General features: G+C 39.5%; 1 protein-coding gene and 1 long non-coding RNA gene across 9 annotated transcripts in view; one reads left to right on the top strand and one right to left on the bottom strand.

The window, feature by feature from the left end:
- Window positions 1–26,609, top strand: part of FAM120B (family with sequence similarity 120 member B) — a 70,500-nt gene that overhangs the window by 9,787 nt on the left and 34,104 nt on the right. For all 4 annotated transcript variants that reach the window (XM_072141104.1, XM_072141102.1, XM_072141103.1 and 1 more), the window contains exons 5-6: window positions 4,388–4,560; window positions 7,660–7,752. In XM_072141104.1, coding sequence (XP_071997205.1) covers window positions 4,388–4,560; window positions 7,660–7,752 — 266 coding nt within the window. The remainder of the gene's footprint in view (window positions 1–4,387; window positions 4,561–7,659; window positions 7,753–26,609) is intronic.
- On the bottom strand, window positions 1,800–25,932 carry LOC140121471 (uncharacterized). Of its 5 annotated transcripts, none has more exons than XR_011854107.1 (4): window positions 25,644–25,907; window positions 17,668–17,821; window positions 17,231–17,326; window positions 1,800–1,916 (listed from the first exon to the last, which is right to left on the bottom strand). It is a non-coding gene; the product is annotated as an uncharacterized lncRNA (long non-coding RNA). The 5 variants fall into 5 exon arrangements; XR_011854106.1 differs by lacking the exon at window positions 1,800–1,916 and adding an exon at window positions 11,752–11,830; XR_011854105.1 differs by lacking the exon at window positions 1,800–1,916 and having other exon boundaries at window positions 16,890–17,326; window positions 25,880–25,932.

The following is a 26,609-nucleotide window of genomic DNA, read 5'->3' as shown; positions in this document are numbered from 1 at the left end:
GGTAAGACATAGCAGAGTTGGACCAGGCCAGTCTTATGCTGAGCAAGATTCATATAAAAGTCTGATGATGGATGATAAATCTGGGGCAGTATAAGACCTCCTATTAGTTGGCTAATTTTGCGCCGGGAAACGGAGGCAAAATTCTGTTGAGTTAGCATTGTTTTGGGGAAATTGACTTTTTGGTGTGAAGCCACATCCCCTTTTTATAGGCCTACGTTGCTTTGGTCATACTAGAGCTAAAAGTGCCTAACAACTGTCTTAAATCCTTTATAAATGCGGCATAGACAGATAATAAATCTCAGCCTGTATATCAGTGCCTTTACACATGTGCAAACAGCACGGTTTATGTTGGGCCTCACATAAGTACTAGATTAAAAAAAAAAAGTTAATTATAGTTTATCGAAAACTCCTGGCTACATGTTAAAGGACATCTACCACCAGGATCAAGGATTATAAACCAAGCACAGCGACACAGCTGGTGTGTGCCCCCTCTGGCAGTATCTGCTCTCCTTTTAGATTCTTAAGCCCTGGTTTTTGCAAAAAAGCCTTTTAAACTTATGCAAATGAGCCTGAGGGGCACCAGGCTCCATAGGTGTTAATGAAGCCTGGAGCCCCTCAGGCTCATTTGTAGCATTTTAAACCCTTTTTATCTCAAAAACAAGCACAGTAAAAGCTAAAAGAAGATTTTTATCCTGCCAGAGGGACACACACCAGTAAGTAAGTGTGCTTGGTTTACATCATTGATCCTGCTGGTAGATGTCCTTTAAGACCAACCGTCATTTCAATAATGGTGTTTCCTTTGGAAGTGCATTAGTAGATATATAACAATTCGTGCAAAAGTAGATTTTGCACACTCACCACCTTCCTATTACCATTTGTTATTCCTTCCGAAAACCCTTCTAATTATTTCATGTATAGACTGCCTCTGATTAGATCTGCATATACACATTGACCCTAGTGCATTTGCATATATGGCCATAAATAGGCAATATACCATATATACTCAAGTATAAGCCTAGTTTTTCAGCACAAAAAAATGTGCTAAAACCACAAACTCGGCTTATACTAGAGTAAAAAATATATAGGTTTTACCATGTTTTTGCGGTAAAATTAGGGGCCTCGGCTTATATTTGGGTCAGCTTATACTCGAGTATATACGGTATACCAGTATATCAATGCATTGTGGGCTTTGTACTTCTGCACATGCATTAGATCCACTGCATTATAAGGTGCCCCTATGCAATTGAATCTATATAGATATTTTGCATAAATACAGTGGCCCCAAGAGATTTTTTTTATCCATACAGTGTGGCCTTATTAATTCATATAAAGACACCTCATCTTATAGGCACGAATCCTGTAGATTATAGCCGCCTTTCTGTACTAGTGTGTTTCCATAGATGCTGTGCACTTTCTGGGTGAATTCCCTAGACTATCTCTTGGGTTCATCTATGGAGACCAATTTTAGACACATCCCTGTGGGATTTAGCATCACAAATAATCCAGATCTGCCCAATATATCCTTACAATGGTGTGAACCCAGCCTGTCTTTTATTGGCAGGTACAATACGAGTTGTCCTATTTGAATTGTCATATATTGTGCTACTCTCTTTTTTCTCTTTTTATAAATATATAATGTGTACAAAATTGTTGTAACCCCTCCATTAATCAAAGAATAACGCACAACAGAACCAACTTGAATCTGACAAAAGTAAAAATAATAAAAAATTTCTATGAAACTGAACACTATGAAAGGAACCGAGCTTCAACAGAATTGAATAAAACTCAGGAAACGGACATCACAGGTGTCTACAATCTTGTAATCAGTTTGCAGTTTGGCGACATGGAGGGAGATTTGGCGTGTGATAGCGGCTCCTCTTTATGTATCTGGCGGGTGGCACAGCTGGCAAGCAAAACTACAATAAATAAAAGTAAATAAAATTTAAATAAAAAATTAATAAATGAAAGGCAGACATTGCTTTTCAACCATGCTTCAACAGAATGTTTTTAAAAATAAAACTCATGAAACATGCCTTGACAGAAATTATGGTACCCTCCTTGGTTGTCTCCCATTAAGTCCACTATGGCTTTGCTGGTGGACCTCCTGCTGCCTGTGACATTTACTAGATTATCGAAATTCTGAGTTTAGCTACACTTTTATTTAGTTTTCTACTAATATTATCTGACATAAGGAAAAAGAAACATGGATATAAAATCACTAATGAGATAGATGTATGTTGGATAAAAGAAGTAGAGGGATATCTCCTAACCAATTACACACACCCCTGCTGTGTCACATATAGCCACACATACACTACTGCTACATAACATCTAAACACACACATCTCTTATATAGCAGTGCAGTTTATGGTGGTGATGCATATGTAAGGGATATTATATAGCAGTACAGTATATGGTGGTGATGTGTGTGTATATATATATATATATATATATATATATGCTAATTAGTGGACATGCCTAGATTTGACATGTCCCTTTAGGCCCCTTCCACACTAGCGTTTTTCACGCGCGAGTTCTGCGCGTGCTTTTGACGCACAGAACTTGCATTGCACTCTGTCCCATTGTTTCCAATGGGCCTTTCCTCAATTGTCTTTTTTTTTCATGCGCATGCTTGCGTTTGTTTTGACACGCGTCAAAATCGCAGCATGCTCTACTTTTGCATTTCACGCGCGTTTTTCCCATCCCATTCAGTTCTATGGAGACACATCAAAAATGCATTGCACTCGCAAGCATTGCAAGTGCAATGCGTTTTAAACGGATGGGTTGCTAGGTGACATGAATAATTCCCCTGCTCGAGATCGAGCATTTAATTAAAAAACACAGTGAAGAATAGAATAAAAACAGTGAACACAGGATCATTTAAGTGAAAAACACAGTGAAGAACACAGTGAAGAATAGATTACAGATGTTTGGCACATCTGCTTACTTGTCGGGAGATACGCGCGGAACGGTGCAAACAAAATAGCATGTGAAGAACAATATATATGTGTGTGTGAAGAACACATGGCAGATGTATGGAAACATCTGCAATGTGTTCTTCACACACACATATATATTGTTCTTCACATGCTATTTTGTTCGCACCGCTCCGCGCGTATCTCCCGACAAGTAAGCAGATGTGCCGAACATCTGTAATCTATTCTTCACTGTGTACACTGTTTTTATTCTATTCTTCACTGTTCTTCACATCTGCTAACTTGTCGGGAGATAATATATGCGCGGAACAGTGAAGAAAAGATTGTAGATGTTTGCATACATCTGCTAACTTATCAGAAGACATTCTTTTTCAATTAAATAAAACATTTTTTTCCTGAATCATGGTCCCTTTGAAAAATGCTCGAGTCTCCCATTTACTTAGAAAACGCACCGAAAACGCAAAAAAAACCTGCGTGAAAAACGCAAAAACGCTAATGACTCCAAGGAAAAATGGAACAAAAACGCAGCCAAAAACGTCAGTTTTTCACGCATTGCACCCTGACGTGAAATGCAACGCTAGTGTGGAAGGGGCCTAACTCAAATTGTTTTCAGAGTTTTATTTAATTCTTTCAAGCATGCTTGAAATACATTCTCTGCCTTTTTATGTGTTCATAGAAATTGTATTTATTTTTACAAATTAAATTAAATGAATTTTTACAAATTAAAAAATGAATTCTGAAGTTGGATCTGACATGTATATTAGATGATTTTCTTTTTTATTGTTTTTCTTGTGGGAGAGGAGGGAGGTCATTCTAAAATGTTTGCAAGGACAGAATATTAGCACCTACTCAAAAATCCACTGTGATGAAGTCATTGTCAAAACTGATCTTTTTTATGTGTTTAGTTAACAGCACTACAAAGCATCATGTCTTCTAAATTGTAGTTTGCATTCCTTAAAGGCACGAGCCTTGCAAGTTCACTGTTACAGGCAGATATGTGGCCCCAGCCTGCCTCATGAATGAAACTAACCTGACACCAGGTATTTCAGACGTAAAAATAAATAAACACCTATTTTTAACCTTTCCTTAGGGTAGGGTCAGGTTGCTTGCAGGTATGGGATTGTATTGTTAGTAAAGCTTTTGGCATACATATCTATTCAGCTGGTGACAGCTTCTGCCCACCATCACAGTTCATACAAGACCATTATATAAGAGCTTTTATATAATATTATTTCCTTCCAGTTATATTTTTAATACATTTTGGTTACATTTGGTTTTCCTTTTTTTATGCCATAAACAGACTTAATCATGTTCTTTGGTCGGCAGATTGACAGCAATTGAGCAAGGGTCAGTTTTTCTTTGATTTGACTCTATTGACTCTAAAGCTAATGTATTTTATTTGCACATGTCAAGCTCGGGTATTGATAAAAAAGCATTTATTTTCTTTATAGGTGGAACCCCAACTGCTAGGGAGCTCTGGCTTTCTAACAACCCTGACATTCAGATACAGAGATTCTATACATGCATGGCATGCTTCCATGTGGAGAGATGGACGGAGGGAATAAGAAGTTTGGACAGCCATCTTGCTGCTACCTGCTGCCTGTTGATATATCTGTCAGTTCAGGTAATGTCGACTCTTGTATGGATCCTCAGAAAGATCCATAGTGCACAGGATATCCTTATTTCACAAGAGTTTGGCCTCATGCACACGATCGTTGTTTCCACAAGTGATATGGCTAAAGGCTCCAAGTATTTCTAAGGGATTCTACATACAGCCTCAACTCCTTGTCTCAGCCTAGTTCCCTCTAGAAAAAAACTCTAAGAAGGTCCTACTGTTGGCTATGTTTGTGGGCCTACTTTCCCATAGAATACACATGGGCCTACTTTGCGGCCATACAGGGGAAATATGCATGGTCCTAAAAAACAGCCTTTAGACACGTTTCCTACGGGCTGTAGGAAAAAATGAGTCGTGTGCAGGAGGCCTCACAGGTATATGTGTATGTAGTGTCACATTCCTTAAAGGGGTTTTCTGGGTTTATTGATATTGATGAACTGTCCATAGAATAAGTCATCATTATTGAACTCCCCTCCTTCATTGGTACTGTCACTGAGAGCTTTAGCTGGTAACGGATGTCTCCATTAAGATGCCTCAACCGCTACAGCCAAAGCATCACATCAGAGGCATGCATCTATGTACGGAATGTTAAAACGGAACCTGTCACCAGATTTTTCACAAATACAGCTAGTGGCAGGTGCCCATAGAACCCTGGTAATAAACTGACATCCTCCTTTTAGCTAAAAACTGTTTCCCTTATATATACATATGTGCGTTATATATTTTTATTGCATGGTTTATGTTTTAGCATTCTTGGGAGTGTAAATGCTTGTTGATGTTGTGTATTGTGGTTTATATAAATCTTCTCACTTTGTGTTATTATCTTTAAATTTGGTCTTGTGCATAAACCTCCACAAGAAAAACAAGCTGTCTCAACTTGAGTGCCAGGAGACAAGGCAGCAGCAAAGCTAAGATACAGCAAGGCATCGGGTAACAATTGGTTCATCTAAACCCAATTAGTGCTTCAGACGACTCGGGTAATACTAAAAGTGGGGAGTGGGGTAGAAAGTGGCAGGGTGGAATGGGTTTTGTAGGGGTGAACAAGACATCAGGGGCGTCCAAGGACTGAGTCTGGAGATAGAGGCGTTTACTAATTCAAATCAAAAGGCAAAATCCGAGGAGCGGTGAAAGTCAAGCCATGGTTCCCAGGTCTGGAGGTGTCTCTTAACTGAGGAGTGTGTATGTGCCGTAGGTTCCTTCATCCTCTGAATTGTTAGCATTTCTCACAGAATATCAGTGGAGGATTTTGTTGATTTCCAGAGCCTTGGGATCAGGGCCCGAGCTGCTATCAAAAGGAATCCCAGAAGGGAGCTCTTAGCAGTGGGGACGGAGATGGGTAGCATTGATAGAAGCTGGTGTGCCGGGTCATTTTGTAATTCACAACCAGTGACCTTGTGGTTCAACCTATTGGGGCTGATTTATCAAGCTGTCTAAAAGTAAGAATGTTCTTAGTTGCTGATGGCAACCAATTACAGCTCAGCTTTTATTTTACCAGTGCTTTGAATATTTTAAAGGGGAGATGTAATTGGTTGCCATGGGAAACAAAGAACATTGTTACTTTTAGACAGCTTGATTAATCTGCCCCAATGGCCATTCTCCAATAGGGCTGTAGAGCGCACTCCAACCAGATATGCAACATCGTGCCAGATACCTGCTTTCACCTCCAGCATTCTGCTGGGAAGGAGGGGTACATTATATGAGTCTGATACCCAGTACCATGTTGAAAAGATCTTCTAGTTGGTTTCCTGTGACCTATTAGAGATGGAAAGTTTATGGCACTATTCAAATGACTTGCCCCAAGGATCTGACCATCTATCCAAATATAGGGCGTATATTGCTAAGATCAGTTTTGGTGTGGGCGAAGGGGCAACACACATCTGTTTGAAAGGTGTGTATAATCCCATCGGGAGCATGCCAGTATCGGTTGATTGGGAGTCAACACTTAAATATGAACCTGCTGTCTGATCGAAGAGGAGTGAGGAAAGATGGAGAATCACCAGGAGGAAAGTCGGGGTTGTCAGTGATTGGGGTGAGTCGGTAGGAAATTTTTCGATGGGTCCTTAGGATCTGTTCCGTAACTAATGGGAGTATTGAGAGGCAGTGCTCCTGTTTGAGATTTGTGGCCATCCAGAAAAGAGATTGCAGAGGGTCGGGTGCTTGGGCTTCCTCTAACCCTATCCAAAGTTTACTAGATATGTTGTGATACAGATCCAGTATGCGGATTTGACGTGACGTGGATCAGTGTGTTCTTTGCTATCCTGGGGGATGAGGAGGACCAGAGAAAGCGAATCAAATTACCCGATACATTATTGAAAAAGGATTTAGTGAGTGTCAGAGGGATTGTCTGAAATAGATAAAGTAATCTGGGAAGGACAGTCATCTTCAAGCAATTTATTCTTCAATTAGTCAAATTTTTATGCATTTTATATAAAATTATACACTTTAATACTTTTATACACTCTATACACTAAAAATTGCATGAAGGTGCCTATGTCTTCTAATGCAATTTTGAAAATGGGGCAAGTGTCTACTTTCAGAAAATATACGGTTTGCTGGCGTTCAGTATAACACCTATTTAATACGAAAAAAATATAATAATTGATGTCAACAATCTTGTAGTTAAACTTAATTTAATTCTTTCCATTGTAATTTCGGTTGTACTCATCGAAATGGTAAAAATTGCTCTTGCCAATAATGCAACAAAATTTCAAGAAATGCCTGGCAATGAAAGGGTACAATTAAATGGGAATGTCCAGGCGACCCTTTAAATTCCTAATGTTCATGAAAAGTTTTTAAATGTTCACCATATATGATAAGCACAAGTCATTTGGCTAAATATCAGGGTCACCATGAAGCAGGAATGATACAAAGCACAGCACAGACAACATCTATTCCTCCCATGAACTACCTTACAGAGTTCATGATAGTAGACAGTTTGGGCGTGGACAGGTGAGGTAAGAGCCTCAAGGGCTTTGCTTGCTTTATCTGTATTTAGTGATATCTAATGTACCATCCCCTAAAGCTATGAATCTAATGTGCTGTGGTGGACTTTTGTCTGGTGCCCATTTGCAATCCAAACAATTGTGTGTTTTCTTTCCTCATCTTCAGGTGGACAGTCTGACTCTGACAGACGTTGAAGCATTTCTAGCCCAAGCTTTATGCCTTCCGGGGAAATCTGGATCCCAGTTAAGTAGCTTGCAGGTACAGACACAACAGAAAACCCTACAAAGTGTTTATGTTAACCTCATGTTGACAGGACACATCTTGGCCTCTAGTTTTCTTCTAGGTTATGTATAGACTCTGTCACAGAGATACTTCCATAAATTTGTCTGGAAATTATTGATGCCAAAATCTGAAAACGGTGTTAACTCAAGAATATACCTAAAAAATTATTTGTCACAAAACCCATATATTCTTTGTAAGGTTGGTAGCATTATCTTTCTGTTCTCAAATAGTTATTGAATCTATTAGATTTCTATGAAGAGCATATTAACACCAACTTTTGCAGACAGAAAGTTTTATTGTTCTGAAGGAAGCAGATTATAAAGACCTGTGATTTCTCACTATTTTTTACCCCAGTCAATTCAGCTTGTTAACTTCCGCATTGCTCCTAGTCTTTGTCATGGGCCTGAAGATACCACAACTGCTAACTATTTAATGAGAGGTGACTTTCCATAGATGCATGTTGTTAGTCATTGACTACAGAACGTCACCAGTAATTGGCGCTCTGCCGCCCTGCCCATAACAAGGCTGAGAACACAGCGCAAACTACAGCGCTGGATCGCCTCAGGAAAAATAAGGTACTTTTTAATATTTTTTGTTACGCTATTTGGGGCTCTTATAATTCTTTTATACAACTTCGACAACACCTTCAAAAATGTAGAATGCATTTGAATTAAATAATTTAATTGATTATTTATTCACATGTACCATGCTCTGGAAATCAAAATTGAATGGTTAGGAACTTAGGGGTTGTCTGAGATTTACAATATTTAGTCTTTCCTTCGGATAAATCATTGAATGAATAGATTAATGTGTCGCAGACTCCGACAACACTAGTTTTTTTCTCTAACAGGTTCATCGTTGTGATGATGGACGTTTAAAGGAAACTTACCATTTTATTTAATGCACTATAACACAAACATACCTTGAGAATGCTGTAGCTACACTGATGCAGGATCATATCTTGGTTAATCCCTGAGCTGAGTGGTTTGGCTGAAAAAACAATTATAAAATTCAGGACCTTGGGAAAGCTGAGTCAGGCTGGCCGACATAAACACATTACACACGGCAGCTTGTAATTACAAATGAAGGTTAGTCAAGACATGACTAATTAACTTGAGCTGGATCACTCATACACAGCAGCTGGGGGATGGTGCAGCAATTATTCATTCTGCTTTCAGACACAACCCAGGGATTACATCATCCTCTCCTGCAGTGAGTAACCCACGTGCTAGGAGAAACCCTGAATCAGCCATAGAAGCGACAAAGCTTCATTATCATAATGTTATATCTGTTTTATCAGCAAAACCACTTAGCTCAGGGATTAACCAAGATATGATCCTGCATCAATGTAGTTACAGCATTCTCAAGGTATGTTTGCTTCATAATGCATCAAATCAAATGGTAGGTTTCCTTTAGGACTGTTGAGTTCTACTTTTAGACCTGCTTTTAGGTGGTCTAAACTGTGCACAGACTACTTACCGCCCAAGCAATCCATGGCCACCTTTGTTGGACAAATTGGAAAAGGGGAAAAAAGGGTCTAAAAACCTTAATAAATATGTCGGAAGGCACAGGCTCTTGACAGAACAGAACTTGACAACACAAGCATTTTGATGTGACATATTCATCATTTTGAAAAAGAATCTATGTCAGTTTAAGACTAACAAGTTCTTCTTTTAGAGCTGATTTTAGCTGTGTGCTTCCTCCAGCTGATCTGAGTGGTGTCCAGACCTATAAGCAGACCACTCTGTATACTCTGAGCTATTTCAGATTAACTCTAAGGGTGGTGGGACACGTGGCATTTTGAACCCGTTTTTAGTCCATTAAAAAACGCATGCATTTTCAACAAACTGAAATGCATAACTAAAGATGGGTTCATGCGCAGACAGCAGATTCATCGGACGAGGACACGCAGCTCCTCGTAGCTGCGCGCCGAAGATTTTCGGTAGGAGGAGAAAAGAGGCTACCGGGGCGTGGAGTAGACGCCCCGTGTAACCTCAGATGCGGCTACTTCACGCCCCAGTAGCTGCATAAGGAAATTTGAATATAGGGCTATCCTCACGTCCTATTGATCCACCTACCACCCGATCTACCTTTATAGGTAGTTTCGTGTTGGTAGGTTCCCTTTAAGCAATCAGGTCCTAAAGCTGTATGCAAATGACCTGAGAGATGTCCAATCATATTTACTCGTCCAGCTTATTCATAAGTGGGAGGCACAGCCACACCCCCCAGTTCTTGACTGACAGCCTGTATAAAGATGCTGGTGCTGGCCTGTGTGTGAGATATAACTGCTCCAGGATGCAGCCATGTGTATAGCAGAACATGTCACATACTTGTGTAGCATATGTATGTGTCTCACACATGTGTAAATCAGAACATGTCAGGTACTTCTGTAGCTGATGTCTGTGTCTCACACATTTGTATAGCAGAACATGTCAGGTACTTGTGTAGCTGATATCTGTGTCTCTTACATGTGTATAGCAGAACATGTCAGGTACTTGTGTAGCTGATGTCTTACATGTGTATAGCAGAACATGTCAGGTACTTGTGTGATTGATGTTTGTGTCTCACACATGTGTATGGGAGAACACAGTATGTCATGTACTTGTGTAGCTGATGTATGTGTCTCTCACATGTGTATAGCAGAAAATGTCAGATACATATGTAGCTGATGTCTGTGTCTCACACATATTTATAGCAGAACACAGCATGTTAGGTATTTGTTTAGTGCATGTCTGTGTCTCTCACATGTGTATAGCAGAACATGTTAGGTACTTGTGTAGCTGATGTCTGTCTCACACATGTGTATAGCAGAACATGTCAGGTACTTGTGTAACTGATGTCTGTGTTTCTCACATGTGTATAATAGAACATGTCAGGTGCTTGTGTAGCTGATGTCTTACATGTGTAAAGCAGAACATGTCAGGTACTTGTGTTGCTGATGTCTGTGTCTCACACATGTGTATAGGAGGAGAGAGCATGCCAGGTACTTGTGTAGCTGATGTCTTACATGTGTATAGTACAACATGTCAGGTACTTGTGTAGCCGATGTCTGTGTCTCGCACATGTGTGTAGCAGGACATGTCAGGTACATGTGTAGCTGATGTCTTACATGTGTATAGTACAACATGTCAGGTACTTGTGTAGCCGATGTCTGTGTCTCGCACATGTGTGTAGCAGGACATGTCAGGTACATGTGTAGCTGATGTCTGTCTCGCACATGTGTATTAGGAGGGAGACCATGTCAGCAGGTAAAGCACAGACACTAGCAATGCTTTACTATACATCACACACAGACATGAGCAGGGGGAGGAGAGGGGAGGGGTAACAGAGGTGCCATCACTGCCAATGACCATGTGACCAGCCTCATTTACATATTAAAGAATAGATGATTTTACAATGATTAATGTATGAATTGACTAGATAAAGGCTGGGATGGAATCCTTGTGAGCTGCTCCAACAGGTAGTGGTGACAAGACTAGAGACAGAGACCTGATGACAGGTGTCCTTTAAGCCTCCCCCTTTTCAACAAGCCATGCTGTTTCCCCTGGAAAGGTCATTACGCTTCTGTCCTAAAGTCTGTCCAGTGAAAGGATGAGGTACCCTTAGAATCGGGTGGCATCTAAAAAGAACATGTTATATGTGTAAATATGCCATGTGTTTATTGTGGACTCTTGACCTAATGCACACTTTTGCATAGACAAACATTCATTTTGTGAACCATTATTGAGATGTTAATAGGGAGTGCACATTAGAGCCACAGTGTACAAATCACTGACAGGCCTTCAGACAAAAGGCCAAACCTACCTGACCTTCAGCCAACTTCTTTCAAGCTCATTGACTTTAGGGGAAATGTATTGTTCCTGTAGTTGCACAGTGTCATATCTTCTTACCTGCCATCAGTAATGGGGTATTACAGTGTGACAGGTTATAGCTTTATGTGTCCATATTCACATATTTTTTGATAAAATAACATAACTCACGTGCAAGGGGAATCGTTTTATCATCTTGAAATTTCAAAGCAAGTAACCCTTTCTGGATCGAGTCCTTTTGATGCCTGAATGACCACAGCAAAATTACACCTTTTGGTGTGACACATTGTAAGCGTAATATTTGGTTTTTGATTTAGACTATTTTTTGAAGTTCAGATGAAGCTCTTATTTGGTTCCAAACAAAGCTAGTATATTTTCATTAGAGGAAACTTGTTGGAAAAATGTGTTCATTTTCTTAAACTTTTCTGTTGTAATTTAAAAGCGTTACTTTTAAGAAGCAAACTTTATAGCAGAGCAGAATTCCAAAGCAATACACAAAGTAGCTATAATGCTTGAGAACAATTGATCTGTGTGATTCATTTTATATTAAAGGGGTTGTCCGATTGTTTTTAAAATTCTGGAGACAGGCTGAGCAGGGATTTTTTTAAAAATAAACAAACCTGTACTCACCTCCTCTGCCGCTTTCAGCGCCCCACGCCGCCGTCTCGCTGGGCCTCCCCAGCCTGCCTCCAGAATTTTACAAACAATCAGATGACTTTAAACAGTTTTGACACATTACAAGGCTGTGTTTTGTTTAATACAATTTTATTATTTTTTGTTACAAGTTGCTGATTATTTAAATTCCTCAGATTTCAGGAGACTTGGGCCATTAATTTGCCACCTTAACCTCTTGGATGCCACTCTGGAGGTGGCAGAAGGTTAAAGGAGATCTACCACTAGCTGGTAGACATAATTAACTACAAATACTTACCTACGCTCTTCTTAATGTTGAACCTGGCGGTGTCCTTCTCTAAGCTCGACACGCCAGGATTGCCTAGTAAAGAAACTTATAAAGAAACATCTCATCCCCACACTCCGGGCTGCTAGTTATGCACGCCTCTTGCGTGACATCACCTCCCTCACTAACATGTCAGAGGGATGCATCTATCACGCAGGAGGCGTGAATTCAGACCTCTCGATTGACGTCAACCGGCTCTCCAAGCATGGAAGAGTGAGATGAGAGAGTATTTGTAGTTTAATATGTCTACCAGCTAGTGGTAGATTTCCTTTAAAGGGTAGTTCCTGGCTTTAAAAATTGTATATCAGGCTATAACAAGAATAAAAAAACCGTATACTTAGTCAATAGAAAATGGAACCTTGCACAGCAGAATACTGCACCAAGTAGAGGTAATAGGCGACACACTCAAAACGAGCAAATCAAGAATCAGAGAAAAAAGTAGTGCGTCACTGACATAATTGGTTCAAAAAACAAATTTTATTAATATTCAACACTGAACACAAACATGCATATAAAATCTATTAAAACTGTACTAAAGTACATACAATTGTCTACCATGTTATGCACTATGGTCGGTGCAAAAACAAGACACCTCCTGAATGGGTGGTATCCACCCAAAACCACCCCTAAACAATAAAAAGACTCATATAAAGTGCAAGTGCATCTGTCAAGCTGCCATGGAAGTAAGGGTTAAGTGAATTAATGCCTACAATGTAAACATGGTAAAAAGTCGATAAAGGTAATGGAGGCAAACCCTAGTACATATGACAAGTGACCTGGCAAACAAACCAGAGAAATAGCAGCATGCAGGCGGGGTGGTGGAGTAATCAGGAGGTGGAGGGCTCCCCACGCGTTACGTCTCCAACTGGAGACTTCCTCAGACTTCCTCATTACCTTTATCGACTTTTTACCATGTTTACATTGTAGGCATTAATTCACTTAACCCTTACTTCCATGGCAGGTTGACAGATGCACTTGCACTTTATATGTGTCTTTTCATTGTTTAGGGGTGGTTTTGGGTGGATACCACCCATTCAGGAGGTGTCTTGTTTTTGCACCGACCATAGTGCATTACATAGTAGACAATTGCATGTACTTTGGTACAGTTTTAATAGATTTTATATGCATGTTTGTGTTCAGTGTTGAATATTAATAAAATTTGTTATGTTTTTTGAATCAAATCATGTCAGTGACACACTACTTTTTTCTCTGATTCTTGATAAAACCGTATACTTACCTACTTAGACGCTCTTGTTGTTTCGTGGCTTCACCTGTCACTACTGTTTGTTTACCGAGGCAGAAGCACTTATCCGACGACTACCACTGCCTGATATTACTTCACTTTCAATGTGCATCAGTGGGTTTGTGTGCTATATAAGTGTTATAGTGTTCTATATAATTGTGTGCTATATAAGTTTTATATATACTGGTAGGACAATTGGATTTTAAAAGTTTTGGGCTCTCTCAAGAATCAGGATTACCAATGAAGTATAATTGCAGACACCTTTAGTAGACCAGACATTTAAAAGAACATTTTGCTTTACAAAATTTGGTGGAATACTCATTATATATATACCGCTATGTAACATGGTCTTTAAGACCTTTTTATGGAGTAAAGTAGTTACATATTTTGGCAAATGCCAATTTTGCTTAAATTTATTTTTGACCTCTGCTGCTATCGACACTCTTTTAAAAAAAAAATATAGAAAACCGGCATAAATTATAGTCATTTTGTGCACATTGGTAGACAAAATTTCACATTTTACTGACATGTACGCCTCATAATTAATCTGCTGCATCTTAGGCACACTTCAGGTCAAAATCAGCAATCATACAAATTTTTTTATATGTGTTTACTACCTTTTAATATATTTTGTTTTCTATGAAGTGACATATTTACTGATAAGTATTTTTAGGGGGACTTGGACATGAAAAGCTAAAGTAGCTAATCAGTGCATAAAATTATATTAACCGGTTAAAGACCTGACCCTTTCCTGTTTTTTCATTTCCATTTTTCACTCCCCACCTTCAAAAATGTATAACTTTTTTATTTTTACACGTAAAGAGCTGTGTGACGGCTTGTTTTCTGTGTAACAAATTGCACTTCATAGTCATGGTATTGAATATTCCATGCCATGTACTGGGAAGCGGGAAAAAAAATTCCAAATACAGTGAAAATGGTGAAAAACCGCATTTGCGCCGTTTTCTTGTGGGCTTGGATATTACGGCTTTCACTGTGCGCCCTAAATGACATGTCTACTTTATTCTTTGGGTCGGTGCAATTATGGGGATACCAAATTTGTATAGGTTTTATAATGTTTTCATACATTTACAAAAATTAAAACCTCATGTACAAAATGTTGCTAATAACTTTTTCATACTTTGGTGTACGGAGCTGTGGATGGTGTCATTTTTTTTGCGACATTTTATAATATTTTCAATTATATAATTTTTCCGACTGTACGACCTTCTGATCACTTTCTATAGATTTTTTTATATTTTTCAAAATGGCAAAAAAGTGCCATTTTCGACTTTGGCTGCTATTTTCCGTTACAGGGTTAAGCACAGTGAAAAACCGTTAGTATATTTTGATAGATCGGGCATTTTCAGACGCGTCGATACCTAATGTGTTTATGATTTTTACTGTTTATTTATATTTATATCAGTTCTAGCAAAAGGGGCGTGATTTGAATTTTGAGGGTTTTTTTATTATAATTTTTTTTTTAAACTTTTTTTTATTTTTACAATTTTTCAGACTCCCTAGGGTACTCTAACCCTAGGTTGTCTGATCGATCCTATACTACAGTATGGCAGTATGTGGGGATTTTCCTCCTCATTCATTACAATGTGCTATCAGCACATTGTGATGAAGGGGTTAAAACGAAACAGCTTTGGGTCTTCAGAAGACCCAAGGCTGTCATGACGACAGATCGCCACTCCCCGATGACGTCACGGGGAGCAGCAATCCTAGGCAAGATGGCGACGCACATGCGCTGCCATCTTTTTGAAGCTCCCGGCAGCTTTGCCGGCAGCGATCGCTGTGATAACACCCGCGATCGGTGCAAGCATCGAGATCGGCAATATGCAGCAAAGACTTACCGGCTATGGAGAGGGCTCAGCCCGTGAGCCCTCTTCATGCAGCGGGACCCGCCCGCTGTGAACCAGTCAATAAAAATCTTTGTTTATAAAGCACCATCAAATTCCATAGCGCTTTACAGATTCTGGGGAACATATACAAATAAAATAAGACATTGTAGAGTAATAACAGTCATATGAAATTATAGGAATGAGGGCCCTTCTCACAAGAGCTTACATTCTGTGAGGAAGAAGAGGGTGACACATGAGGTATATGACTTATAATCGAGTCAATACAAAAACCAACACCTGCTCACCTTCTTTACACTCCCCCGCAGATATTCTTCTTTTTCCGCCGATGCTACAGCTCTGTGTCCCCCCTCCAGGAAGATATGACTATACAGGGGGTTTATAATCTATTGTACATGGGAATAGAATCTATTACTCTCTGCTATCAGCCATTTCATCCCGGGGAGGGGAGACTGTGGGGGTGCTTACAATCTCCTCTGTTCACACATAATCCTCAGCAAAGGTGAGTGTAGCCTTTTGATTCTTTCTGCTAATGAGCAGTTTGGTCACTTCAGAGTGGGATTTCAGTCCAAATACTCTTAAAGGAAATCTACCTTCAGAATCAAGCATGGGTAAACCAGGAACACCTACTCACAGATATTCTCAACATGCATATTTTGTGTCTTAAACGTGAAATTGTAACTGAATTATAAATAAAATGTGCATAAAACCAGTAGTACAGATGGCAATGGCAAACTTTGTTGTATACGTTATTAAATAAATATCCAGTGTTCTTTTAACCCTGCCTTTCTCCCTTAATTAAGCAGTTTGCACACTGCTCACTGCAGGAGAAAGAATCAGGAAACACAAAGAAGCTGTTTAACATAATAAAGTATTTTACAAAGTTATCCGTTTATCACCTGCTCTAAGTGGAAATTGAGAACATATCTGTAACATCTGGTATTATGTTGTTCCCAATGTGATCTCACTGACAACAATATATGATGTTGATTGGAACAGAACAAGTTTGGCAAGAGCAAAAAAAAACTACCCCTGTGACACAACAGATGTACATTTAGAAGAGCACCTGACAATTCTCCTGGCAAGGCAGTTTTATTAAATCATAGCATCCCCAATGAATTAATAATAATGGAGTATATTTTCATATATTTCTGTGATATGCCTTTACTCTATTATTCTAGAAAATGTTTACTATCGACAATGATTGAGCACATTCAGATTGTACAGGGAAACACCTCCTACCAGAAGGAATGGCACAAAATAAAGTTATGAGAAAAGTTGATCTAAATTGTTATTACATGAGGAATACATATATTTACCTAATGCAGTATAATCGGGACACTGAAAGGTCTGCACATATTACCAATAAAATGTACACAATGTATGGTAGAAAGGTCAGTCAGGAGAAGAAATAACACAAGAATATTAGTTTTATGTGATGTACTCCAGACTAGAGGCTGACAATATGATGAACTACATATTTACTTGACAGGTTAGTAGAATACATGTCAAATGAATTTCTACAACCAATATTTGCCTTTTTTCCCCCTATTGTTAACGCATTAATGGCAATGTGACATACTCCACCCTCCTCTAGTTTCCACTCATCATTTTGTTGTCCTCCTTCTTTTGCTCTATGTGCATTCTTGAAATGAAGCAGCTGCTTCTGGTTTCTGTTCTAGAAGACAATGACGCCAATTTATTATTGTAGTTTTAAAATCATGGAAATGTCTTATTGTTTCCCTTTACCCATTAGTACTCCTATAAAGCAGCATACACACAATAGAAAGCATTGGGTTCAGGTGGCCTGCTTTACTCTACTGGAGAGTCAGGCAGCATACTGGATTATTAAGTAGTTCCTAGTATGGTATTGTACATAAGATATGTAATTTTTTTTGTGTGTGAATTTTTTTATAAAATTTACTTCCTGTATGGTAAAATTGAAGGGGTTGGCCACCTAAACCAAACTTTCAAAGGTTAACTATAAGAGCGTAATAGGGTCACCCATATTATGCTTACTCTGTTAAAGTTTTCCGCAGGTCAGATGACTCCCCCTGGCAGCAGGACCCAAAACTTCCTGTGTCTTTATTGTCCCGTTCATCCCCTGGAACCCAGCAGAACACATGATGTCCCCAGAAGTCCTGCTGCTGGCTGGTCATAAGTCCCATGGCTCCTGGTGGTGAACAATAAACTTTATCAAGTTGAAGAGAACCTACCACCACGAATCTACCTATAAAGGTAGAACGGGTGGTAGGTGCATGTATAGGACATGAGGATAGCCCTTTTTAGAGCTAATCCTCACGTCCCTGCTATTTTTTTAACTCTTTATTGCCCTAACATGTAAATTTTCTAAAGCGGCTACTGGGGCATGGAGTAGCTAGACATGAGTCTACACGTTGCGGCTACTCCACTCCCCAGTAGCCTCTTTGTTCCTCCTACCCTGAAATCTTCGGCAAGCAGCTCCTCGTAGCTGCACACCCTAGTCCGCGAAGCCGGAGTTCTGCACATGCGTAGTAGCTCCAGCTTCACATGCGCAGAACGCCGGCTTCTCGGATGAGGGCGCACCTGAGTTCACCTTCTTCTTACCGGTGTATGTGAGTGCATGTCTTGAGACACAATTTGAATTTAAACCCTGCACTTAGTCCAAATCAGTCCGGTTGACCGACGGCCACGCCCCCGATTTGTGACGTATGAAAGTCAACGGGATTGCTCCAAAATCCGATTGCGTGCACCAAAAAACCCTGTTAAATGCAGCGCAAATCGGAAATAGTCGGGAAACCCCACGGAAATGCGGTCCGCGGACCCTTAGTAAATGTGCCCCTATGTTTTCTATCACTAAGCCAATTGCTTACTCAGTTGTAGAGATTTTTCCCTAATCCCAGCAGTCTCATTTTATGTATCAACCTTTTATGCGGCACTGTATCAAATGCCTTGGAAAAGTACAGATACACAACATCCACAGCCTCCCTCAGGTCCAGAATAGAATTTACCTTCTCATATAAGGACCAATCCCGCATAAACCCATGCTAAAGCTGGGTTATAAGATTATGTACTGCAGGATAGTAAACCCCTCAAATATTTTCCCCACAATTGAGGATAAACTCAGGATCACTTTTTGATCCTTTTTTGTAAATTTATACCATATTTGCTATGTGCCAGTCCTGTGGAACAGAGCCTTTCTGAAATGACTCTTTAAGTATTAAATATAATGGTTTATCTATGATAGAACATAATTCATACAGTAACTGGGGGGTAGTTTTACGGAATTGAACACTAAGTTCAATTTATGATCAAAATTCTGGTTTATTATCAGGTCATTTTTTTTCTACAGTCATTGCCATAAGTTTTAAGAATGATGCAAATGTTAATTTTTACAAAGTCTACTGTATCATGTTTTATAATGGCAATTTGCATATACTCCAGAATGTTAGAAAGAGTGATCATCTCTTTATAACATTTTGCAAAGTCAATATTTGCCTGTGTTTCTCCCAAAACACATTTCAACTTAATTGCAGGCCTGCCTTAAAAGGAGCAGCTAACATCGTTTCAGTGATTTCTCCATTAACACAGGTATGGGTGTTGATGAGGACAGGGCTGGAGATCAATCTGTCATGATTAAGTAAGAATCTCACCACTGGACATTTTAAAAGGAGGCTGGTACTTTGCATCGTTTCTCTTCTGTTAACCATGGTTATCTCTAAAGAAACACATGCAGTCATCATTGCATTGCCCAAAACTGGCCTAACAGGGAAGAGTATCGCAGCTAGAAAGATTGCACCTCAGTCAACAATCTATTGCATCATCAAGGAATTCAAGGACAGAGGTTCCATTGTTGCCAAAAAGGCTCCAGGGTGCCCAAGAAGGACCAGCAAGCGCCAGGACCACCTCGGGCTACCAGCAATGCAGAGCTTGCTCAGGAATGGCAGTAGGCAGGTTTGAGTGCATTTGCACGCACTGTGAGGCGGATACTCTTGGAGCAAGGCCTGGTGTCAAGTAGGGCAGGAAAGAAGCCACTTCTCTCCAGAAAAAAACATCAGGGAGAGACTGATATTCTGCAAAAAGTACAGGGAGTGGACTGCTGAGGACTGGGGTTAAAGTCCTTTCCGATTGTTTGGAACATCTGGAAAACAGCTTGTTCGGAGAAGACAAGGTGAGAGATACCACCAGTCTTGTGGGGTTGCTTCTCAGCCAAGGGAATCGGCTCTCTCACAGTTTTGCCTAAAAACACATCCATGAATAAAGAATGGTACCAGAATGTCCTCCAAGACCAACTTCTCCAACCGTCCAAGAGCAGTTTGGTGATCAACAATGACTTTTCCAGCATGATGGAGCACCTTGCCATAAAGCAAAGGTGATAACTAAATGTCTCAGGAAACAAAACATAGAGATTTTGGTTCCATGGCCTGGAAACTCCCCAGATCTTAATCCCATTGAGAACTTTTGGTCAATCATCAAGAGACCGGTGGACAAACCAAAACCAACAAATTGTGACAAAATGCAAACATTTATTGTGTAATAATGGACTTCTATCAGTCAGGATTTGGTCCAGAAGTTGATTGAGAGCATGCCAGGGAGAATTGCAGAGGTCCTGAAGAAGAAGGGTCAACACTGCAAATATTGACTTGCTGCATTAACTCATTCTAACTGTCTTTTGTTACTCATAAAATGATTTCACTTGTATTTATGTACATCTGACTAACACATAAAAACCAGAGGGCAACAGATCATGTGAAAATATAATATTTGTGTCATTCTCAAAACTTATGACCATGACTGTATGTATGGTTTATGTGAATACTCAGCACTGCTTAGCTCTAACAGGGTGTCATACTTGGGGTTAAGGTCTCTATGAGTCAGTCAGACTCCTAATGATAGCATCCGTCAAGATCAGGTTGTTGACAGCTTTCAGGTATCAACAGGACGCAAACATGAGTGATGGCAACCAAAATAAGTAATGACGTGTTCAAATTTAATGGAATAAGAAATGTTCTGGGTGGATAATAATATTTAGGAAAGAGTCTCCTTTGTCACTAAAACTGTTAGGCCTCTCTCACACTGGCATTTTTAAAGCGCATATTTTTGTTGTGCAGAACTCACATTGCACTCTGACCCTTTGGGAAGTGTGTCCATCTTAAGACCAGTGAAGATTAGAACTAGACAGTTCTCTGCTGCACCAGATCTGTGTCTGATTCTGGATGATTAATCTAGTTGCCTGTGCCACAATATTGGATTTTCTGGTGCACAGACTGAATTTTGTGGTGCTCGGCTTATTTCTGTAGCAGACACACCTACTTTTACTGAGGACATGGCCCTTTTTTTAGGATTCAAAAACAGCCCAAAACTGGTCTAAAATCTTCAGTAAATGTGGTGCATGGCATTTCAGGTGCAAATGACTCCAGTTTTTTGGCGTAGACAGACTGATAAATCTCCACTATATAGCCAACCCATACCCCAGTATATGGCCAACCCCAGTATATGGCCAACCCCAGTATATAGCCAGTCCCTGCCCCAGTATTCCAGCCCATACCCAAGTATAATGCAAGCCCAGGCACCAGTATATAGCCAGCCCATGCCCCAGTATAATGTATAGACTATTCTCTGCAGGAATATGGGGGAGCCAAAATAGGGCTCCTGGAGACAGGCTCCCTTTAAGTTAAGGATAATAAGATTAGTACAGTAACATACAGGACAGGATATAATACTGGGAAATGTAATATACATTGAACATAACGCTATACTACAATTCTATGAGTAGACCACAGCACAATAATTCAAGCCTAAGAATCCTAAACTAGGATAAATTCATATCCATTTCAAAATTGTCTCCAAAATGCCACAATTTTTCCTCTAATTATTTTCAATGGAATACAAAACCTTTCTGTTAACATATCCTCTCCAGAAACATATGACAGGCACTTGGCTCAAACATGATGTGAACAGATGTCACTCATGTCATGTATAGCCGGTTCTAGATTTGCCACTACCTACTGCCTTACCTTCACAAGACATGAAGCAATACTTAGCCATTGTATATGCACAGCTGTACATATACACAATGGTTTTACCACTTGTGAAACACTAAAAAAAGAAACAATTGATTTTGCATTTTGCTCTCTCCAGCCCTGTGAGCTTGCTGAAATCCTGAAGTTGCTGTAGGAAGATAGTTTCCGTGGGAAATCCTTTTCCTGAATAGAATTGGAGACAGGGTAGCTAGACAGAAGGTCACACTGTCCTTTCTTCCAAAATCTTGTTTTTTTTTGTTTGATGTTGTGAAAATTGCATCTCCAAACAAACTGAAAGTTTGCAGAACTCGGTGTTTCCTTCCCCAGACTACTTACTGAGCATGTAGGCGGTCTTTTATGGGAAAATAGATTTGTATATGAAAGCTGCTGAATAATAATGTTGATTATGGGAATGTGCCTATTGCAGTACAGGTCCAGGTCCAGTCTTAGAGATGATTTCATCTCTTTGACACTGATCTAGCTACTATACACATACACAGTAAATTTTACATGATGTCCTCCTGAGTGGTCTACTGATGGATACACTATGTAAAGATTCTCATGCACGTTGAAAGAAAAGACCCATTTATTTGTTGGGATCTGTGTAAAAATTCATGTCATTGCTCATGAAGTTACAAATTGTAAAAACTAGTATGAAAGTTGTCTATGTGTTTTGCTCACCGTCATAAGGGATGCTTGTTCTATGAATCTTGTCTTTTGTAAGCCCCACCAAGGATCCTAACATTTCAACCTTTTAGAAGCTGCTGTACGCTTCTTTCCTGAATGGTGCATGATTATTCAGTAATATAATACGGCACGTAAAGATAGTTCTTACTGAGAGCCTCACCAATATTACAATCTGCTAAGGAGGAGTTTGAATGGAGTGATGGTGACACTTAATCTCTCTTTGGATTTTTACCCTATCAAAGTATTTTATTGGTTAGTATGGAGACATTCCCTACTGGTGACACTATATTCCTAGTTCTCTGAAGAGTTACAGCAGGTTACAAGAATTTACAAAATCAGACAGGTCCCCTTTAAGGAAACAATTGCTAAGCCAATAATCACCCTAGGCAGTACAGCGGAATTTAGTGTTTCTACTATAAAGAGCATAAAATAGTGCCAAAATAGTGCCCTTCCATTCTCTTTAAAGTCCTATAACTTTTGAAGATTAATTTAGATTTTTTGTTTTATCTCCATCCACTTTCCATTTCATTAATCTTCTGTGGTATTGGCTTAAGGCCTAGAGGAAGATGGGACACGTCTAGCACAAACATGCCAGCATCTTCCAGCAAGTTATTTCCTTATATTCTTGAATAACTTTTTCAATGTTAAAATACAAGGGTTTGGCAAGAAGCTTATAGGGAGAATTGATTCCCAGTTGCCTAAATGTGTCATTGTTTTAGTGTTATGTCTGTGCTTTCTTCAATAAGAAACTGAATGGAGATTATTTGAGATTATAAATTACATTCAGAGTAGAACTGTTTACAGTTTACTTGCCTAAAATCTTCACCTCCATCTCGGACACTTCTTGAGTGGAGCAGCGATCAGAGTGGCTGCGAGTTGCCTTAGCTATTTTTAGTGCTCCTAGTTACATGAATGGAGAGCGTGTGGTTAAGCATCATATTCAAGAAGGGAGCTTGACAGAGGTCAGCAGATTTTTGTCTTCTAGATAGGGCATCCACTTGATAAGTCAGGGCCAGAAAACACATTTTTGTTTTACATGGTTACATTCTATAGTGTTACAATCTAGAAAGTCTCACCATATAGTAGTAATTAGAAGAACAGAGCTCTAAATGCTGTTTAGCTGAGTTTGAATGGAAAATACCCTACTTAGTGGGCATAATGGCAAATCACTCAGTGGGCATAATGGCAATAAATCATGACTTGCCTGGTGACAAATAGTTCATTCCTATCTCGCCAGATCTAGACAAGTTGTCATCACTTGGTTACTACCTAAGTTTTTTATCCTTGGAGATTGTTTATTAAACTTTATCCAGACTTGGATTGGTTTCTGGTGATGTCTTTGTTCATGACTTATCTTTAGCATACAGGGCCAGTTACTAACATTGTCTGCTCTGCGATTGTGGACCCACCCATACATTCATTTGTTTAGTTTCCATTGTACTGGATTTTCTGACACGCCAGCTAATATTAAAAAAAATAGTAGTGTTTCCCACATTGTCACGTGGCTACCAAGAACAAAAAGGAAAAGTATGCAAGAGGTAATTTTGACAGCAAATACTTTCATGTAGAATTATATATTGTATTGAGGGGAACCTCTCACATGCAAAGTGCAGGGATTGTCAGCCATTGAGAGGCTGGCCTACTTGACTTCTTAACCTCTTCATAATGATAATATAATTTTTTTGTATATATAAATATATAGAGAGAGAGAGAGAGAGACTGAGACTATCTCAAATTAAGGCAAGTAGCACTGCTCATGGCTGTTAACCTGTTAGCTACTGCTAAGACAGCTGGGAACCTCTTATGTTTTCTGGTGCTGTCCATCACAGCCTTTCAGAGGCAGCAAACATTAAAACTTCACCGTTCTCTCAATGGACCCAAAGAGTAGTCTAGGGGTAGGTTGAGCAGTTGTTTCTGCATATAGCTAAGGTTGCCACTTTTGCTCAAATGTCAGACTGTAAAAATGTGGATTTAATATGCTTTACAACTGTCCAGGAATGATAGACTTATAAGTTTCAGAAAGTGAGACCTGTGTAGCAACAAAACTTTAGTTTTTTTTAAATTTCCTTTGAACTGAGGGGATGACAGGAGATATGGAAGGCCTATGTATATGATAATAATAATGATAATTCTTTATTTATATAGCGAACACAGATTACGCAGCGCTGCAGAAAGCATGTCAAATTTGTCCCTGTCCCCATGGGGCTCACAATCTCAACAACTTACCTGTATGTTTTTGAGTATGGGAGGAAACCCGTGCAAACACGGAGAGAACATACTCTTTGCAGATGTTGACCTGGGTGGGATTTGAACCCAGGACCCCAGCGCTGCAAGGCAGAAGTGCTACCCACTCAGCCACCGTCAAGCCTTAATATAGTGTAACAGTGAGGTTATAAAGGCATGTACCAGAGTAGATATATCTTCCGTTGGAATATACTATTTCATTTATGCAATGTTCTTCAGATGGAGATTAGAAGATTAAGAATATTTGGCGGCGCTTCAGTGACAGATCTCAGAAACTACACCCAAGCCACACAGTGTGAGATTTGAAGTGATATATTATCTAAGGATGGGGTTGTGAGGAGAATGATGGCAAACCATTTGTGTTAAAAGTAGTATATTGACATTATACTGCAAAAAGGCTGTACATCAATATATTGTATGAGCAATCGGGCCTAAATCCGTATTAAAAATATTAGGTAAAAAGGAAAAACTGAAATCTCTACACATTCACTAGAATGCATATCTAAATAAAGAAATAAAATCATGAACATGTCCAAGTTTGGTATATTTATGAATGCATTGGTCTAAAGAATTAAGTTTATTGTGCTTTTTTTTTGGTTGAAATTATTTCCAGATTCTGGGTTCACTGCGCAGAATATAAAATTTCGCCAATTGGAAGTATAATTTGTCCTCAACCGTCCTTAAAAATGTATACCTACTCATCAGCGTGCAGGTATATTTAGTGTCATGGGCCAGTCTCTGCACAGCATTCCCTGCAGTCTAATAGCAGGTGGTTGGGTGGATTTAGACTCCCATTACAATAGTTGAATACAGTTAATGTAAGTGACGCACACTTATTTTCACCTGATAAATGACATATAACATATCCTTGTTCACTGATAAAATAAGCAGGGATCTTATTTCATATCACCGTCTGACAAAAGATATAAGTCATTAATAGGAGTAAAATATGTGACAAGGAAACCATAGATAAATACTTGCACATAGGTGGTAACCTCTGCTATTTATACATTGGAAGCTGAATAGGGCAGACACTTGTCTGTATAACTGCTACAAACCAACCTTTGCCTCATTAAATCTCTATTCTATCTTGCCTGTGTGTTTGACAGTCGTGATTGTTTAGTTTACTGGGAGGCAAGTAGTAGAGCCCAGGTAAGGAGCCGAGTATTAGTCCATACTGGGTGCGGTCAGAGTTTACAATGTTTTGTAGCTGACCTGTGTCCACAAGCGGCAGGTGTTGCCCAAAGGGCGGGACAGCATAGGGAAAGGCTGCAGAAAGTAAGCAACGGCACGCGCACCTGCCTGTCATCTGCTCCTGGCTGCCTGCACCTGTCAGCAAAGCCATTGTTAAGTCATAGGTTGGAATGCAGGCATCACATCTGCCTGAGCTTTCACTAGTATAGGCAGATGGCTCTGCTGGGGGAAGGGACACATTCTTCCATTTCCCTCCATCTAATGGTTTTTCCCCCTAAAATTGTGACCTACCAATATCTGTAACTTAGCAACCAAGAATATGGAAGTAAATAGGTACACCTGTTTATACAGGTCTCACTATTTATCTTTATGTAGGTTTGAATACCATCCTACAAGATTATATGGATACATTTTCATTATTTTAGGAAATATATAGGAAAAAGATAATCCATTTCAAGCATTGCTTTCTACAACGAGCATGCAAGAAGTGGAAGAATACCACTGTTTCTACATTTCCACATACTGCACCTCAAGGCAGTCTAAAGTTTACCTGGAATAGTCTAAGTTAATTCCAGGGATCTCGAGGGATGTAGCACTTTAATTGATTTGTGCCCCCCCCCCCACTAGAAAAAAAAAATCTATCACAGGTTTCCCTATCACACCTAGACACAATTGCTGCTTAAAATTGGCCACAGATGCCACTTATGCCACTTGTAGGTTTCCAGCCACAAATACTAGACATTCTATTCTATACATGTCTATTCTAGATGCAGCTCATATCATTGACAGTACTTACCATAGTCATGTTGCAAGGGTCTTCCAGGTCATCTTTAC

Source organism: Engystomops pustulosus, chromosome 3 (assembly GCF_040894005.1).
Source record: "Engystomops pustulosus chromosome 3, aEngPut4.maternal, whole genome shotgun sequence".
Taxonomy (NCBI): domain Eukaryota; kingdom Metazoa; phylum Chordata; class Amphibia; order Anura; family Leptodactylidae; genus Engystomops; species Engystomops pustulosus.
This window is presented reverse-complemented; position numbering and strand designations above follow the sequence as displayed.